This window comes from Lolium perenne, chromosome 5, assembly GCF_019359855.2.
Source record: "Lolium perenne isolate Kyuss_39 chromosome 5, Kyuss_2.0, whole genome shotgun sequence".
NCBI lineage: Eukaryota > Viridiplantae > Streptophyta > Magnoliopsida > Poales > Poaceae > Lolium > Lolium perenne.
The window spans coordinates 42,785,388-42,804,884 of NC_067248.2; the positions used below are offsets into that span (position 1 = coordinate 42,785,388).

The 19,497-nt window shown below is 44.0% G+C and overlaps 1 protein-coding gene across 1 annotated transcript; it reads right to left on the reverse strand.

Moving 5' to 3' along the window:
• Positions 1-232: 232 nt before the first annotated feature.
• On the reverse strand, positions 233-3,068 carry LOC127298493 (uncharacterized). Its single transcript, XM_051328342.2, has 3 exons — positions 2,435-3,068; positions 1,310-1,530; positions 233-1,118 (listed from the first exon to the last, which is right to left on the reverse strand). Exons 1-3 carry the CDS (start codon positions 2,919-2,921, stop codon positions 525-527), a joined length of 1,302 nt encoding a protein of 433 aa, XP_051184302.1. The 5' UTR covers positions 2,922-3,068; the 3' UTR covers positions 233-524.
• Positions 3,069-19,497: the final 16,429 nt, after the last annotated feature.

The window sequence follows — 19,497 nt, forward strand, 5'->3', positions numbered from 1 at the left end:
CTCCTGCAACATGACGCTCAAATCCAAGATTGTGCCAATCAGCAGCATGTACTTGGGCTGTCCTTCCATGGAAGAGGATTGAAGAACTGGCCAGCATAGAGGGGAACAGCAGGGTTGACGGGCACAACTTTGTTTTTTTCAGTTGCAAATATGCTTAGGTGGCTAGCCTTTACCGAGCGATTGACCAACCTCTTGCCAGAGCGTATGTTACAGGACAACACACAACGAAATGTAAGAAGCAAATGACATGTTCTGATCAAACTGCAAATTCCTGACAGAAGCTACACCTATAATGTAGCAACATTACTGACAAACATTACTTCCACAAACAAGACATATAATATCTAATATGCTCATTATCTAAGCAGCCTAACCCCACATCTGAGCGAATTACATTGTTAAACAAGTAGAACGGTTAGCCGTACAGTACCATGGCATGACCACACACATAAATAAATGTAGTTCAACTACTTAGTTGGACAAACAGCGGGCAAGGCATGCTCAAGATTGGACGCCTCCAAACATCAATCCCGCTTGGCAGAAACCAAAGACCAAGAAACAGTCACTTCCAACTTGCAGAAAACAAGATCACACATGCGAGTACTTGCACCCAACGTTTCCATCCCAAAGTCAACCGTGGCTTTTGCAGAAAAGCTATTACGAGAGGCCTCAACAGAAAAGATCAGTTTGCCTGCTGGGAAACCTACGGAAACAAGCCGCCTCGAGAGCTCAACCACACCATCAGACTTGGTAGGCAGTTTCCCATCTTGAAAATCAAGCAACAGTACCACTTCCTCTTCTTTTGCATTGTCGGTCTTGCAAACAATCAACCCTGGGCATTGATCGGGCCATGACCCATCAACAATTCGGAAACCCACAGTGGCCCCAATTGACTTAGGCAGCACTGCCAAAGCACACTCAAGCTTGCAGCGCTGGCCTGGGATGCGTGTAGGGATGCCATCTTTCAACGGACAACTTTGCTGGAATTCAAAACATTTGAAAGCCAATACTTCAACTTCTGACTCTTTGTCACCCTTTACTTTTAACTGAACTTCAACCACAACTTTGTCAATTAACAGAACCGCTCGAGATGGGCCTGTTATGCGCAGGAATGGATCCTGCAATGCAAGCATCACAATAATAAATAATTAATTAACTTCAGGAGTATACAAAACTGAAGCAGGACACAGGAATAGACACATGAAGAATAAGAATGTAGGTCTAATAGTAGTAGCTGGCAGCAAGAAAATAAAGATAACACAAATTGATAGACAAAGAGTTAGACTGTAGGTAGTCGCAACTGACTCACCTTTTTAGTGAGGGTTTGGCAGCTATCCCTGGTGCATCTGAAGAGATAGTTGCGTTTATGATCTACCGAGTCCCTGGCAGCAACAAAGCCATGGACCTGCAGTGGCCAGCTGAGGCTATAGCTTAGGTCGGTGACTTTGATGGAAAAGAACTGCAAGGAACACTCCGGGAGAGCATCTGGTGGGATGGTTCCTGTTGCACAGTACACATGACCAAGAGAAGCTGCATGGAAGAAGCTAATGTGAGAACATTGAAAGAAAAGGTGAATTAAATTAAGTGATAGAACTTGTTACCATGAAACATAGTCTCATCCAGTGCAATAAGATAGGATATCAGTGCGGATTCAGGGTCATTAATCTAATGCTACGTTATCCTGTTCCTAGTGAAATATGCAAGGAAACAGACGTTTCCCTACTCCCTGATATACTGTTATGGAGTAGATTTGTTGTCATTCTTATGAAATAGTCCCAAATGAAACATGCAATGCTACAACGATACTGACATCCATGGTAACGGCATCCATCGATGGGTTGGGAGGTATCCTATTCCTAATTTGTGGTTGGGTTTAAAAATAAATCTAGTTCTCGCCCAATTGATAAAGCATACATAGAACAAAAAAGAGGGCTTTTCTTATGTTCCTGCAAAAAAATAGTAACAGCACCCATTGATGGGTTGGGAGGTATCCTATTCCTAATTTGTGGTTGGGTTTAAAAATAAATCTAGTTCTAGTCCAATTGATAAAGCATACATAGAACAAAAAAGAGGGCTTTTCTTTTGTTCCTGCAAAAACATAGTAACGGCATCCATCGATGGGTTCCTAATTTGTGGTTGGTTTTAAAAATAAATCTAGTTCTCGCCCAATTGACAAAGCATACATAGAACAAAAAAGAGGGTTCTTTTCTTATGTTCCTGCATAAACATGGTAAGGATGTATCCTACTCCTAATTTGTGGTTGGGTTTAAAAATAAATCTAGTTCTCTCCCAATTAATAAAGCATACATAGAACAAAAAAGAGGGCTTTTCTTATGTTCCTGCATAAACACAAATGGCATAGGCAAGCCGACCAGAAGGGTGTTTTTCGCAGATTCATTCATGAGGAGATGCAATCAAGTGAAGAATTTCTTACTTTCTGCGTCAAAGGAACCGAAGCTGCGGCCATAGCACCTCTCCCATTGTTTACGGTAGTCCTCAATCTCCTGCTCCTCTCTAGGAAGCTTCTCCTCGTTCCTCCTCTGGATCCCATTCTTGCTAAGATATTCCGCCTCCATCAGATTGATCCTGTCCTGCAACTCGTCGAGATGCCTCAGTCTATCTAGCGGCGTCTCTATGATGCTCTTCACCGACCTCGTCTTTGTAGGAGCCGCCGCCTCCTCTACCTTCCCCCGCTGGATCTCAGGTGGGCGTGGATCGCGACGAAATTGCTCCTCCATCTTCTGGATCAGAGGTTGGTGCACATCTCGACGAGATTGCTCCTCCGTCTTCTGGATCATGGTGTGCTTCAGGCTATCTGGCTGCGGCTTTCTGGTGCTCTTATTCCTCGACCTGGTCTTTGTACTTGATTCGCCGCCGATGGAGATCTCCATCCCCGCCAACCCTTTCTCCATCAGCTCCATCTCCTGCGCGCCGCTCGATGAATCGGGGTTCAGATGTGGTGAATTTCCTGGTTAGGGTTTCCTCCTCTAAATCGATGTGCTTCCTATCTTACCCTTTTTTATCTTCAGGGCAAGCATGTCATGACCGTGGCCACAGAGACGCCAGTAGGCCAAGTCATGACATGGGCTGGCTCGGCACTGGGCTTCGGTTCGCTGGAGCGGTTGGCGAGCTTTAGAGCATCCCAGCCGTTGGAGGCCCTTCCAAAAAAAAAAAAAAAAAAAAAAAAAAAAGCCGTTGGAGGCCCTCGGGGCGAATTCCGGATGAAAATAGCTCCGGATTGGATCAATTTTTGGTATGGGGGCAGTATATTTCCAGTCGTGTGCTCCCCAAGCGGCGTTTCTTGGGGAAAAAGAGGATAGTCCGGGGAGTCCGGACGAAAGAGGAGACACGTGGGCGTGAGCGGTTGGTTTTGCTCCATCCGGAGTCCCCGAGAGATCCCCGGGAAACCGAGGATGGCCCGGGGAGTCCGGACGAAATTAGGCTGTTTTCCGGACGAAAACGAGAACCTGGGGGCGCGACTGGGCCATTTTTCGCCGTCCGGATGTAAAAAACGGCTCGTGGGGGCTTCTCGGGGAGACGAGTGGAGATGCTCTTATAAGACCATGTCTAAGGGTGTGTTCGGTTCTGCATTTGGTGGAATGGAACGGAACGGTTCTGCACCCAGCACCCATCTCTGTGTTCGGTTGGAGGAAAGGAACGGAACCAAGTCATTTCTCAGAAGGGAATATACTGTGTAGATGCGGAACCAAGTCGTTCGGCCAATTTGGTGGAATCGGGAGGAATGGCTCGTATCTGTCACCGCGCGGACTGAAAAAAAGAAAAAAACTGTCTCTCACCCGAGCCTGACCCAACCCTATCTTTCTTCGCTCCATGAACGCGCCGCTCCTCTCCAATCCTCCCCGCCGCCGCTCTCTCTCGGCGGTCGTGCTCTCTGCCCCGCGCGCCGCACTTTCTGCCCCGCGCGCCGCTCCTCTCCCGCTCCCTCTCCTCTCCGCCATCGGTCCTCTCTCTCTCTCTGTCCCTCGCGCGCGCGCCGCTGCTAGCTATTCCCGGTGCCGGCGTGAGCGGCGGCGGTTGTTCCTCGTGCTGGCTGTCAAGGCGGGCGCGGCGACGGTAGGTGATCCAGCGGGCAAGGGGGTCCAGGCGGAGGAGCTTCCTGGAGGTATGTATCCTGGACTTTCCCCTGTTTCGTCACATGCACCGTGTAATCTGGCATTTGGTCGAATTTTTGCTATGATGTGCTGATATATATGTCCAATTTGATTGTAAAATATGTGCAATATGATTTGTGCAACATGTTCAACTTGATTTGTGTAATATATGATAAAATAAATGGATTGTAGATGGGCAAAATGATGGATAAACGGAAAAAGATGATTAGGGGAACTGTTGTCTTTGCTGTTTGCGCTGCAATTGTTGTAGCAGTTCGGGCTATAAAAAGGAAGAGAAGACCACGTATAAGCTATGGGCCAATGCATGAACGGGATCGGCAGCGAATTGAATATCTCAATAGTAAAATTTTGCTACCAACTTTCACTCTTTGCAACTATTATATGTTACTCATTTCTTCATTTTTTTGTAGAACAACAAATCTGATATCCCTTCTTGAATAACCCAATTGAGCATTATCGTGCAATGGAAACAATTTTTGGGTCTACCACGGCTTCGGGGAAATACGCCAAGTCAGGGAATGATCCATTCTCTATTGATGTTGAAGATGAAAGTGAGATGCAAACTTCACCAAATGTAGGTGAGTCTTCTGCCAAAGCACCACCAAAAAAGAAGGCTAAGGTTGTGCACATTGAAGATGATCCACTAGTCACCACTCTCAAAGATGGGTTCAAAATGATGGCTGATGCAATTGCAAAATTTGGTGTGGATGATGATGCCGTACCTGATAACTTGTGGGATGCTTTGGCTGCACTCAAGGGATTTGATGAGGACCATGTTGCTCACTACTATGCTCATCTTGTTGACAATCCGAAGACTGCAAAAGCGTTCATGACGCTTAAACTTGAAAACAAGTTGGTTTGGTTGGGTAGGTATGTGCACAAGACCTTTGGAGTGCTCTATAATTTGAAGTGATGATATTCACTTGAAGTGGGTTGATGGACAGCAATGAACTTTATTATTCCATGGACCATAATATGTAATATGGATTGTAATGAACTCTATGTAGTTGCTTTTGGATCACTACTATGCATTAAACTGGACTTGTATGAATTTGGACTATTTCGATGCCTATTATGGTCGGTTGGATCTAATTGTGTACTATATTTGCTCCTATATATGTGTTATGGTTATACAAATATATTTGTTATTGCAAACTGCTCAAAATACAAACAAAGTGCTGCCAATTTTTTTATTACTACATTGTTTCATGGGGTGGTATGTTCACCATAAGCATCAAAAGAGGTGAGCTGAACCAAAATCTTGCCATTCCGTTCCGCGTTTTTTCCCGAACCGAACACAGGCACGGAACCATTCCGTTCCTCCCTTTTTCCGAACCGAACACGGGTACGGAACCATTCCGTGACATTGGAATGGAACCATTCCGTTCCATGCATCAGGATTCTCAAACCGAACACATCCTAACAGAGCCGTAAACGGGCAAAACCGAAAAATAACCGCCGTTTTACGGGTTCGGGGCGAAAAACGGCGCAGATCAGTGACCGAAAACGGGCCAAAACCGAAAATATTTTTTCGGGCCGAGACCGAAAATTCAAAACGGCCTGTATTTGTAAGGGCCGTGTCAGTTGAACTCCATGATCGCAATCGAGCAACCCAGCCTGTTTCATGAGTTTGAACAGTTTAGACTTGAACTCGTTAGTGAAGGATTCCTAGCCAGCATAGAGCTTCAACCCACCTTGGTTAGCCAGATCAAGGAAGCCCAGAAAGGAAACGCTAGCATCGACGGAATCACGAACCAGATAGCTGCAGGGAAAGCACCCGGATTCACCGTGGATGAAGCCGGAATTCTTTGGTACAAAGGACGCCTATGTGTGCCAGCAGATTCTGAACTAAAGCAAGTCATCCTGAAGGAAGCCCATGACACTCTTTACTCGATTTATCCCGGAGGTACCAAGATGTATCAAGACTTGAAGGAACAATTCTGGTGGCATGGAATGAAGAGAGAAATCGGAAGCTACATCGCCAAGTGTGATATCTGTCAGAGAGTCAAGGCGGAACATCAAAGACCCGCAGGATTGCTGCAACCACTGCAGATTCCAGAATGGAAGTGGGACTCGGTAGGAATGGACTTTATCACAGGTTTGCCCAAATCCAGCAAAGGAAATGATTCAATCTGGGTAGTTGTCTATAGATTAACCAAGGTAACCCATTTCATCCCCGTCAAGACCACATACCAAGGCCCAAAGTTAGCTGAGTTATATATCTCCAGAATAGTCGGCCTGCACGGAACCCCGAAGTCAATTGTGTCAGATAGAGGATCCCAATTCACCTCAAGATTCTGGCAGAAAGTGCATGAAGGACTAGGAACCCGGCTGAATTTCAGCACCGCATATCACCCGCAGACTGATGGACAGACGGAGAGAGTCAACCAGATACTGGAAGACATGTTGAGAGCATGTGTACTAGAATATGGATCCAAGTGGGAAGACTGCCTGCCATACGCAGAATTCTCATACAACAACAGCTACCAAGCTAGCCTACAGATGGCCCCCTTTGAAGCCCTGTACGGAAGGAAGTGTCGTACCCCTCTGAATTGGTCAGAAGTCGGAGAGAGCCAAGTCTTTGGACCAGATGTTCTTCGTGAGGCCGAAGAGAAGGTGCACAAGATCCGCGAATACCTCAAGACGGCGCAATCAAGGCAGAAGAGCTACGCCGACAAGAGACGCCGAGAGATGACCTTCGAGATCGGAGATTTTGTCTATCTCAAAGTATCCCCCTGAAAGGAATGCAGAGATTCCAGCTGAAAGGAAAGCTTGCACCCCGATATGTCGGACCCTTCAAAGTTCTGAGTCGCCGACGAAGTATCTTATCAACTGGAGCTACCAGAAGAAATGTCGGCTGTGCACGACGTGTTTCACATATCACTACTCCGGAAGTGTCTAGAAGTGCCGGAGAAGACCGAAGTGTTCAAGAACATCGATCACAGATCGGTGGATATCAACAAGGACTTGACGTACCGCGAAGTGCCAATTCGCATACTGGAAGAAGCTTATAGAACCACTCGCACCCGAAGTATCAAGTTTCTGAAGATACAGTGGAGCAACCATACCGAAGATGAAGCCACTTGGGAACGCGAAGACTTTATGAAGAAGGAGTACCCAGATCTCTTTAGTACCTAATTTTCTTTTAGATCTCGGGACGAGATCTTCTGTAAGGGGGAAGGGTTTGTAACATCCCAAATTTCAAATAAAGGAAGAAGAAGATTTTCCAAGATCCAAAATTTAGAGCCAACAAAAACTTTTATTTGCATATAGTGCTATGCATAGGACTTGTGCATTTTTGTGTGATATGCAATGATGAGTGCTTATGTGTTTATGTGCTAAACCCTAAAACCCTAAATTGATCAAGAGAAGATCACAAATCAAATCAAATAAAAAGAAAAGAAATCAGATAAGAAAAACCCTAAAACCCTCACATATGGCTTATGCCATTTTTGCAAATCTTTACCCTAGACCAATTTGACTTTCACCATTAGTTGTAATATGTTACAGAACACTTATTAAAACTTTTGGAATCAAAGAAATTCAAATCAAACCAAATTTGAACTCAAATTGTGATCACATGGAATAATGGTCAAATCTGCCATTTACAATCTGGTCACCACTTTGAGCCCCTGGATTTCAAGTTTTTCAAACCAAACTTTCCCAATTCTTTGCACCTCATCCAAGTACACATCAAGGTGAACAAATTTTGTAAAGACCACCATACCAAATTCATCTTGGATCAAAAACTATGCTCATGCAAAGTTGAGACTTTTTAACAAAACCAACAATCTCACACTTTGCAAAATTTGCATTTCTTTTATTTTTGCAATGCCACCACCACCAATGTGTGTCTCTGGTCATTTGCAACTCATCCAAACCAACCCATTTCAAATTTTGGAACCACTTTGCATAGATCAAATTTGGCAAGAATTTGAATTTTGCAAATAGACTCAATTCCTAAACACTATTTGGAATAGTGTTGGCCAACCCTAACTCCACCACTTGAACTCTACTTTGTCCCCTGGTCCCCTCTCTCTCACACCAGCATAGGAACCCTAAGGAGGAGCCTAGCATGGCATGGACATGGCCATGCCGGCCATGGACACCATGTCCACCCAAACCCTCTCTCCTTCCTTCCCCAACCCTGGCCACCGTGCCATTGCTTGCCATCGCACCCTACTGGACCTACTGGAGCAAGCCATGGTCGAGGAGGAGCACGACAGCCGCCGGAACGCACGCGCCCAGGATGGCCAAGCCATGCCGACGCCGTCGCACGTGCATGCCCGCAGACGCGCACTGGACACGCGCCGCCTGGCCACCTCGCGCAGCCCCTGGACCCCCTCTCTGCAGGTTGAGCACCACCGCGCCACCACGAAGCCGCCAGACAACCTCGCGACCACGACCCGTGCCCGCCGCCGCCAGAGACGGTGACGAAATCCCGCCTCGGACGCCGCCAGACATCGCCGCACCCTGACCAAGTTAGGCACCGCCTAAGCTACCTGTCGCCACCTAGAGGACCGCCATGATGCACTGAGCAGTGCGCCGCCCTCGCCTAGCCCCTTAGCTCGCCAGAGAAGCCGCGCCGTGGTCGTGTTCGCCGCAGCACCCACGACCACTTCCGCGCCTATAAAAGGAGCCCCCGTTCATCGATCTCGGCACACCAGCACTCTCCCCTCTTCTCCCTCGACCGCCTGAGCTACTCCACTGCCTCGATTAGCCACCGCCGCCGCTCAATTTCTACCTCACTGCCGCACGCCGCCGCGGAAGCTCGCCGCCGATTGGAGCCACCCCAGGACGAGCCGCCGGTAGCTGGAGCTTCGTCGTCGACTAAACCTTCACCGCGCATACTGTCCACCGCCGCTGGAGCCCCAGTGAGCTCTCCGACCCCCTAGCGCCGCCGTGCTAGTTACCCCCTCTCGTCGGCGACGACGATGAACTCTGGCCGTCAGATCTGTTTCTAATCCAACGATTCACAAGCCCCGTAACGTTTCGCTGTGTTATGAGTGACTGACGGGTGGAGCCCGCCGTCAGACGACCCACGCGTGCATGGACGCGTGGTGGACTGGACTCTGTCCGTTTAAATGATATCGTCCCGTTTAATTTTCCCGCCGGCCCGTTCAGTTCAAATGTGAATTTCCAGTTAAATTCAAAATCAGTACTGACCCTGTTTTCAAAATTCAATAGATTCAGATTGGCTTAACCAAATTTGATGAATTTTATATTGTTGGAAAGCTAAGAAAAATATCTACACAACTACACTAATCTCACTGTGAGATTCTTTGTAGAAATAATGTGACAAAAAGAACAAGTCAGGGACTTTTGCACATTCAAACAATTATTAAAAATCAACCAAAAGTGATATTAAGTTGATTTCAACTCTCACAGCTCACATTTTACTTACGCTAATTGCTTCTGCAAAAATATGGTATGGTTACTTTGAGTGATCATGGCCTAGTTTAAATAAAGGACTATATGGCTATTTTAGTCAAATGATATTGTCCAAAACTATTATGTAAATCATATGAAGTGTTTTGCTTCATTTAAATCTTGTCCCAAGTACTTTCATATGAAGTTAAGACCCTGGTCTAATTACTCTCACATTGAAATACTTGGTGATATTAAATCATAATTGGTATTGTTAAATGGTATGAGCTATTCTACCTCATTTAAATCATTTTCCCAAATGATGATGATGAATGGTTGACTTAGGTCAACTTGATTTCATGCATGATTGTTTGAGGAAATTAAATCTTAAGAAGATTCAATGAGAGGAAATTATTTCCTCAAAGAACTAAATGGAAACTATCTTTTACATATGTAATGGGAGGAAATTATTTTTCTTCAAGAAAGAAAACCAAATGCAACTCATATGTTATGTGTGCCATAATAATAGAATAGTTTGTGTGAAGCCATGGTGTGCTTAGTATAGCTCTTGAACCTTGTTGGGTGATTTATCTCGTATTCGTTTTTAGACGCTAGTACCGGAGAATACCAAGAGGAGGAAGGCTTCTACCAAGAAGAGGAGGAAGAGAACTTTGATCACTACCCCCACCAAGGCAAGCTAATATTCTTGCAAATGCAAAGCCCTTTGGGGCAAGGCACCATTAGTCTTACCTTACTTACAATGATCCCATCCCAAGTTTTTACATTACAAGTTTTTACTTAATTTTTGAAGAAGTTACTTTTATAGTTAACTTTGGTCTAAGTTTAGAAGGTTATGAGAGTAGTAAAGTTAGCCTCAAAGATAGCCAAGTAAGATAGCACCCCTCGTGTTTAGTGCTAGTCCTAACAACTAAAATTGACTACTCTAGATGGGAACTTGTGATTTGAAGTGAATTTGAAAACTTTGGAATGATGAGTCATTCCATTGAAAGATCTTTGAAGGTGAATATGACCTGAATGAGATGGGGATTTTTGACTAAAACTGATATTGGTTTGGATGCGATACCTTTCCAATTTTTGAGTACCCCCACAATACCTGATTATGAGTAGGGCTTAACTGGAAGTTTATACATCTTAGTATGAGTTCCCTCTGAACAAGCATCATAGGGGTTATGCCGAGGCTGCCTCCGTTGTATGTGAAATGATGTGAATTGAGGTGAATGTACGGCCCAAGCCATGTGCAGTTCCCAGGTTGACAGTTGGTCTTCACTGGGAGGCAAGCTCATGGGGAGAGGTACCTATACTATGGTATGTAAGTGAAAGGTTATGGTTGATGATCCGCGTACTGTGTTACGATGATTCGGGGTTATTCCTGATGGATGAAATCAAATGTTGTGGCACAAGTGTGCAACCTCTGCAGAGTGTAAACCTATTCGAATAGCCGTGTCCACGGTTACAGACGATTGGAAAGGCCATACTGTTACCTGTGTCAGAAACTTCTTGAAAATGTTGATGAATTGAATGGTGACTTGTTTTGAATCACAACTGAGTTGTGGGAATGACACTAATGTTCCCACTTGAGCTAGTTAGCACATGAAAGAGTCTTTATCAAATACTTGTGAACTAAAATTGGCTTTATGCAAGATAAACTAGAGCTTAGCACCTCCTTACTAGATTGATAGCACTTACACTAGCATTAGTTTGCGAGTACTTAAATACTCACGGCTGTGTCCCTGGCTATTCAAATGGCCAGAATATGAAGAGGAGCAGAACTACCAAGGTGACGACCAGCAGGACACCTACGACAACTAGGAGTCTTCCGACGTCAAGCGTTGGCCTGTGGACTAGAGAGTCCATTCTATTTACGCTTCCTCTATGAACTTTGTGTTCGTTGATCAATAGATCAACTATTTGTGTAATATGGATCATGTGATCTGAATTTGTAAGACAAGTATGGTTTGTAATGAATGATGACTTATGATATTCGACTGTTATGTCTCGCAACAACAATATTCCTGGGATTGCGATGAATGGCATAATAGGCATCTGGACTTAAAAATCCGGGTGTTGACAATGTCCATAAATGCTGGAAGGTTTTGATCTCTTGAATCCAAAAGCTCATCTTTATCGGGTGCGCGTCCAACGCTCCCGACGGGAGTAGTCCCCGGGTCTAGGCACGGATGCTTCCAACCGTGTGTAGACTCAAGTTGTACTACTCGAATGTTTTTTGCTATCGATGTTTTTTGCAAGCTGTCGCAATCATCCGATATCTTTTTTATATCAGGTCTTCAATAACTTTGAGTAAAGTCATGCCAACTGATGGTACGTAAGGGATTTTAGTAACATGCCCAGTTATACTTGATAAATCGATACCGGTTAACTGCCAATGGCAAAACAACACTACTCTACTCAGAATCAAGTCCCCGAGCATGATCCTAGATCTTCCTTAATCTTCGAGTCCATAATTTTTATCGGGTGCGTGTCTAGCGCTCCCAATGGGAGTAGCCCCCGAGTCTAGGCACAGATGCTTGCAACCGTGTGTAGACTCAGCTCGGGTAATCGAATATTATAAACCTCTTCGGATGCTTCATGAGGAGCCGATACTTTTGATGACATCATCAGTGACGTAGTCATTGAGACGATACTTCTGAACACTTTCATCCTCCTTGAGTATAAAATCTTTATCTCGAGCGGCTAATTGTTTAGAGGGGAAGTCGATAACTTCCTGCTTCACTCCAAACTTAGCAGCGATCTTCTGAAACTCACGGTTCCAATTTGATCGAGAGAAACTTCCATGGACTGTGATATTGGTCCCATTGTGGCCTGGCATTTTGAAATTTAGATATTCATAATGTGGCACAACCATGAACTTGGCATAAGCTGGTCTCCCGAGTATAGCATGGTAATGTGATTCCCAATTCACTACCTCAAATTTGATCCTCTCTTTCCGGAATTTGTCGGGTTTCCCGAAAACGACATTCAAGGAAATCATGCCGAGATGCTGGAAAAGTAGGGACGATGTCATGAAAACATGTATCAGATTCCTCTAACATTTTGGTTGCGATGCCCATATTTTTGACTGTGCTGGCGAATATCAGATTTAATCCACTTCCGCCATCCATGAATACTTTGCTCATACTGAACCCCCATATTTGTGTTTCGACTACCAAAGCAGCATCACCCGGTTTTGGGATAGACATCGGATGATCGGCTCTGCTAAATAGGATACTCTGCGACGACCAGTCGACATACTCTGGAATATTCGCCATGGTACTGTATGTGAGGTTAATTTCTTGCATGAGCTTCTTCATCTTTCTTCTGGAAACACCAGTTTTGTGAATCATGCTCATCTGTCCCCCGTGGTGGAGGAAAAGCTTCGTTAGAATTGTGAGTTTGAACTTGCTGAACTTGGTGTTGAGGCGGAGTTGGTGGCGGATTTGGCTGCTGCGGCTGCCCCTGCCTGTCTCATAAAACTTTTGCATTTCAATGAACTGTTGACAATCTCTGAGCAGATGACTTGACTTCTTAGTGTCATCCTTAGGATCGATATACGCATGTAGGTAACATGGAGCATTTAACTACTCAGTATAAGGTAATTTTGGGACCCTTGGAGTTCGCTCCCTGTAATTGCTGCGATTTCCACCTGAATTATTGCGATTGTTATCTTGACGATCGTCACGCCTATCATCATACCGATCATCTCGTTGATCGGAATATCCAGGGGCTACAATGTTAGCATAATCGTATCCTCGATCTTTCCTCTTCTTGCGGCGGTCTCATCGATGACCTGAATCATGTCTCGGCTGATCATCATCTTTGTCGTCACTGCGCGGATGCGGTTTCCTTACATGATCTTCTCCATCAGCCCAGCTATTGGCAATCTCCATCAATTTGGTGATAGTTTTTTGCTTCTTTCGACCAAGTTCTTTGATATATGATTCTTGTTGAATGCCGTCACTGAAGGCATCAATTGCTCTATCAACAGAAACATCTTCGGCAGCATTTAAGAGTTTGGTAAAGCGCCTGATGTACATGCGCATTGGTTCCTTCGGCTTCTGCTGACAATGACGTAGTTCTTTGATTCCGACCGGTCTTTTGTATGTTGCTTGAAAGTTTCCGATGAAGGCATCAACCAAGTCTTCCCAGGATCTAATAGATCCTTTCGGAAAGCCTCTCAACCATGCTCGTGCCAAATCTTTTAAGAAAAGCTGCAGACACTGCATCGCTGCTATTTGATTTCCCTTGTGCAAGATCACCGTTTGCAGGTAATCGTCTATCCAGGACCTCGGCTCCTGCTGGCCGTCATACTTGGCTGGATCAGTGGGGGTAGGTTTGAATCTCTTCGGTGGCATCGTCTCTTGAATGTTGTAACTTAAGCAATCGGCTCCTCGCAGTTCACCATATTCATGAGTTTCCTCAGAATCGTCGCTATCATATCCTTCCCTTGCAGCACGTCGTCATCGAGCTTTATCGACTCTGCTTTGCGTGATATAATCACGAGCATCCTTCAAGCGATGTCTGGATCCACTGTCCTGATGTGTAGTTTTCTCCTTCCTAGGGGTGAGTTTATCTCCAAGGATCGCGAGGCTTTCCAGGGCACCTCGATGAGCTTGCGCCACAGGCCCATCAGATGTCGGCTGATGGTTGATCAAGTAGGATGCGAGGTTGGCAGTTGCACCCACGACAGTTTTTGGCCTAAGCATGCCTGTGGTGTCCATGGTCATAAACGAATTGGACAATTTTGAAGTTAACTCCCTTGCATCTTCTTCCGAAAGTTGGGGCATTCTTGGTAAATGTCTTCCTGAACCTTGATTGCTTCGAGAGCCACTGATGTCTACTTCCCCCTCCTTTTCCTGTAGACAGTGTTGGGCCTCCAAGAGCAGAGGTTTGTAGAACAGCAGCAAGTTTTCCCTTAAGTGGATCACCCAAGGTTTATCGAACTCAGGGAGGAAGAGGTCAAAGATATCCCTCTCATGCAACCCTGCAACCACAAAGCAAGAAGTCTCTTGTGTCCCCAACACACCTAATAGGTGCACTAGTTCGGCGAAGAGATAGTGAAATACAGGTGGTATGAATATATAGTAGCAGTAGCAACGGTGCCAGAAAATAGCTTGCTGGCGTGTAGTTGATGGTGGTAGTATTGCAGCAGTAGTAACACAGTGAAACAGTAAACAAGCAGTAGTAACGCAGCAGTATTTAGGAACAAGGCCTAGGGATTAGACTTTCACTAGTGGACACTCTCAACATTGATCACATAACAGAACAGATAAATGCATACTCTACACTCTTGTTGGATGATGAACGCATTGCGTAGGATTACACGAACCCTCAATGCCGGAGTTAACAAGCTCCACAATTTGTTCATATTTTAGTAACCTTATAGTGTAAGATAGATCAAAAGACTAAACCAAGTACTAACATAGCATGCACACTGTCACCTTCATGCATATGTAGGAGGCATAGATCACATCAATATTATCATAGCAATAGTTAACTTCGCAATCTACAAGAGATCATGATCATAGCATAAACCAAGTACTAACACGGTGCACACACTGTCACCTTTACACACGTGCAGGAGGAATAAAACTACTTTAATAACATTGCTAGAGTAGCACATAGATAAATTGTGATACAAACTCATATGAATCTCAATCATGTAAAGCAGCTCATGAGATTATTGTATTGAGGTACATGGGAGAGATGAACCACATAGCTACCGGTACAGCCCCGAGCCTCGATGGAGAACTACTCCCTCCTCATGGGAGCAGCAGCGGTGATGAAGATGGCGGTGGAGATGGCAGCGGTGTCGATGGAGAAGCCTTCCGGGGGCACTTCCCCGCTCCGGCAGCGTGCCGGAACAGAGACTCCTGTCCCCCAGATCTTGGCTTCGCGATGGCGGCGGCTCTGGAAGGTTTCTGTGGGTTTCGTCCAACGCATCAGGGTTTTCGCGACGGGGGCTTTATATAGGCGAAGAGGCGGCGCAGGAGGGCTTCTGGGGGGCCCACACCATAGGGCGGCGCGGCCCCCCCTCTGGCCGCGCCAGGGTGTGGTGTGGGGCCCCCAGGGCTCCCCTCTGGCGGCTCTCGGGTGTTCTGGATGGTTCCGGGAAAAATAGGAACCTGGGCGTTGATTTCATCCGATTCCGAGAATATTTCGTTACTAGGATTTCTGAAACCAAAAACAGCAGAAAACAGGCGGCACTTCGGCATCTTGTTAATAGGTTAGTTCCAGAAAATGCACGAATATGACATAAAGTGTGCATAAAACATGTAGATAACATCAATAATGTGGCATGGAACATAAGAAATTATCGATACGTCGGAGACGTATCAGCATCCCCAAGCTTAGTTCTGCTCGTCCCGAGCAGGTAAAACGATAACACAGATAATTTCTGGAGTGACATGCCATCATAACCTTGATCATACTATTTGTAAAGCATATGTAGCGAATGCAGCGATCCAAAACAATGGTAATGACATGAGTAAACAAATGAATCATAAAGCAAAGACTTTTCATGAATAGCACTTCAAGACAAGCATCAATAAGTCTTGCATAAGAGTTAACTCATAAAGCAATAATTCAAAGTAAAGGCATTGAAGCAACACAAAGGAAGATGAAGTTTTAGCGGTTGCTTTCAACTTGTAACATGTATATCTCATGGATATTGTCAACATAGAGTAATATAATAAGTGCAATATGCAAGTATGTAGGAATCAATGCACAGTTCACACAAGTGTTTGCTTCTTGAGGTGGAGAGATATAGGTGAACTGACTCAACATAAAGTAAAAGAAAGGCCCTTCGCAGAGGGAAGCAGGGATAAATCATGTGCTAGAGCTTTTCAAGTTTTAAAATCATATAGAGAGCATAAAAGTAAAATTTTGAGAGGTGTTTGTTGTTGTCAACGAATGGTAATGGGTACTCTAACTACCTTATCAACCAGACTTTCAAGAGCGGCTCCCATGAAGGACGTTATCTCTACCAGCAAGGTAGATCATCCTTCTTCTCTTTTGTTTACACATGTACTTTAGTTTTTATTTATTTATGGGTGACACTCCTCCCAACCTTTGCTTACACAAGCCATGGCTAACCGAATCCTCGGGTGCCTACCATCAATCTCATGCCATGGAGGAGTGTCTATTTGCAAAATTAAGTTGCTTGCTGATGAATCAGAGCAAAACGTGTGAAGAGAATTATTAATGCAAGTTGTAATTAATTGGGGCTGGGAACCCCATTGCCAGCTCTTTTTGCAAAATTATTGGATAAGCGGATGAAGCCACTAGCCCATTGTGAAAGTCTGTCAAAAGTAAATGACAAGATCGAAAGATAAAACACCACATACTTCCTCATGAGCTATAAAACATTGACACAAATTAAGAAGCATTTTGAATTGTTTAAAGGTAGCACACGAAGTATTTACTTGGAATGGCAGAAAATACCATGTAGTAGGTAGGTATGGTGGACACAAATGGCATAGTGGTTGGCTCAAGGATTTTGGATGCATGAGAAGTATTTCCTCTCGATACAAGGTTTAGGCTAGCAAGGTTGTTTGAAACAAACACAAGGATGAACTAGTACAGCAAAACTCACATAAAAGACATATTGAAAACATTATAAGACTCTACACCGTCTTCCTTGTTGTTCAAACTCAATACTAGAAATTATCTAGACCTTGGAGAGACCAATTATGCAAACCAAATTTTAGCATGCTCTATGTATTTCTTCATTAATGGGTGCAAAGTATATGATGCAAGAGCTTAAACATGAGCACAACAATTGCCAAGTATCACATTACCCCAGACATTTATAGCAATTACTACATGTATCATTTTCCAATTCCAACCATATAACAATTTAACGAAGAAGAAACTTCGCCATGAATACTATGAGCTAAGAACACATGTGTTCATACGAACCAGCGGAGCGTGTCTCTCTCCCACACAAGCATGATGTAATCCAATTTATTCAAACACAAACAAAAACAAAAACAAACAGACGCTCCAAGTAAAGTACATAAGATGTGACCGAATAAAAATATAGTTTCAACGGAGGAACCTGATAAATTTGTCGATGAAGAAGGGGATGCCTTGGGCATCCCCAAGCTTATATGCTTGAGTCTTCTTGAAATATGCAGGGATGAACCACCGGGGCATCCCCAAGCTTAGAGCTTTCACTCTCCTTGATCATGGTATATCATCCTCCTCTCTTGACCCTTGAAAACTTCCCTCACACCAAACTCGAAACAAACTCATTAGAGGGTTAGTGCATAATCAAAAACTCACATGTTCAGAGGTGACACAATCATTCTTAACACTTCTGGACATTGCCCAAAGCTACTGGAAGGTAATGGAACAAAGAAATCCACCCAACACAGCGAAAGAAGCAATGCGAAATAAAAGGCAGAATCTGTCAAAACAGAACAGTCCGTAAAGACGAATTTCAAAATGGCACCAGACTTGCTCAGATGAAAATGCTCAAATTGAATGAAAGTTGCGTACATATCTGAGGATCACTCACGTAAATGGGCATAATTTTCTGAGTTACCTACAGAGAATTAGGCCCAGATTCGTGACAGCAAGAAAACAGTTTCTGCGCAGTAATCCAAATCTAGTATTGACTTTACTATCAAAGACTTTACTTGGCACAACAAAACACAAAACTAAGATAAGGAGAGGTTGCTACAGTAGTAAACAACTTCCAAGACACAAATATAAAACAAAGTACTGTAGCAAAATAACACATGGGTTATCTCCCAAGAAGTTCTTTTCTTTATAGCCATTAAGATGGGCTCAGCAGTTTTAATGATGCACTCGCAAGAAATAGTATTTGAGGCAAAAGAGAGCATCAAGAGGAAAGTATGAAACAAATTTAAGCCTAACATGCTTCCTATGCATAGGAATCTTATACACAAATGAATTCATGAAGAACAAAGTAACAAGCATAGGAAGATAAAACAAGTGTAGCTTCAAAAATTTCAGCACATAGAGAGGTGTTTTAGTAACATGAAAATTTTTGCAACCATATTTTCCTCTCTCATAATAGCTTTCAGTAGTGTCATGAGCAAACTCAACAATATAACTATCACATAAAGCATTCTTATCATGAGTCTCATGCATAAAATTATTACTACCCCCAACATAAGCATAGTTATTCTTATTAATTGTAGTAGGAGCAAATTCAACAAAGTAGCTATCATTATTATTCTCATCAAGTGTAGGAGGCATAGTATTATCATCATAAAAATTACTCTCCATAGTAGGCGGCACTAAAAGACCAATATCATTATAATCATCATAAATAGGAGGCAAAGTATCATCAAAGAAAATTTTCTCCTCAATGCTTGGGGGACTAAAAATATCATGCTCATCAAAGCCAGCTTCCCCAAGCTTAGAATTTTCCATATCATTAGAACCAATGGTGTTCAAAGCGTTCATACTAATATCATTGCTACTAGCATGCAAATAAGATTCCATAGGTTTTTTAATTTTCGCATTAAACCATTCATGTCTTGACTCAGGAAATAGAATAAAAAGCTCACAGATGTTTTCCATTATGCCTTACTAGTGTAAACAAGAAACAAAAAGTTGCAATTGCAGGATCTAAAGGAAATAGCTTTGAGTACTTACGGCGCCGGAAAATAGCTTAGTAGCCGAGGTCCGGAGTGTGAGTACCTTTTACCTTTCCTCCCCGGCAACGGCGCCAGAAAATAGCTTGATGTCTACTTCCCCCTCCTTTTCCTGTAGACAGTGTTGGGCCTCCAAGAGCGAGGTTTGTAGAACAGCAGCAAGTTTTCCCTTAAGTGGATCACCCAAGGTTTATCGAACTCAGGGAGGAAGAGGTCAAAGATATCCCTCTCATGCAACCCTGCAACCACAAAGCAAGAAGTCTCTTGTGTCCCCAACACACCTAATAGGTGCACTAGTTCGGCGAAGAGATAGTGAAATACAGGTGGTATGAATATATAGTAGCAGTAGCAAC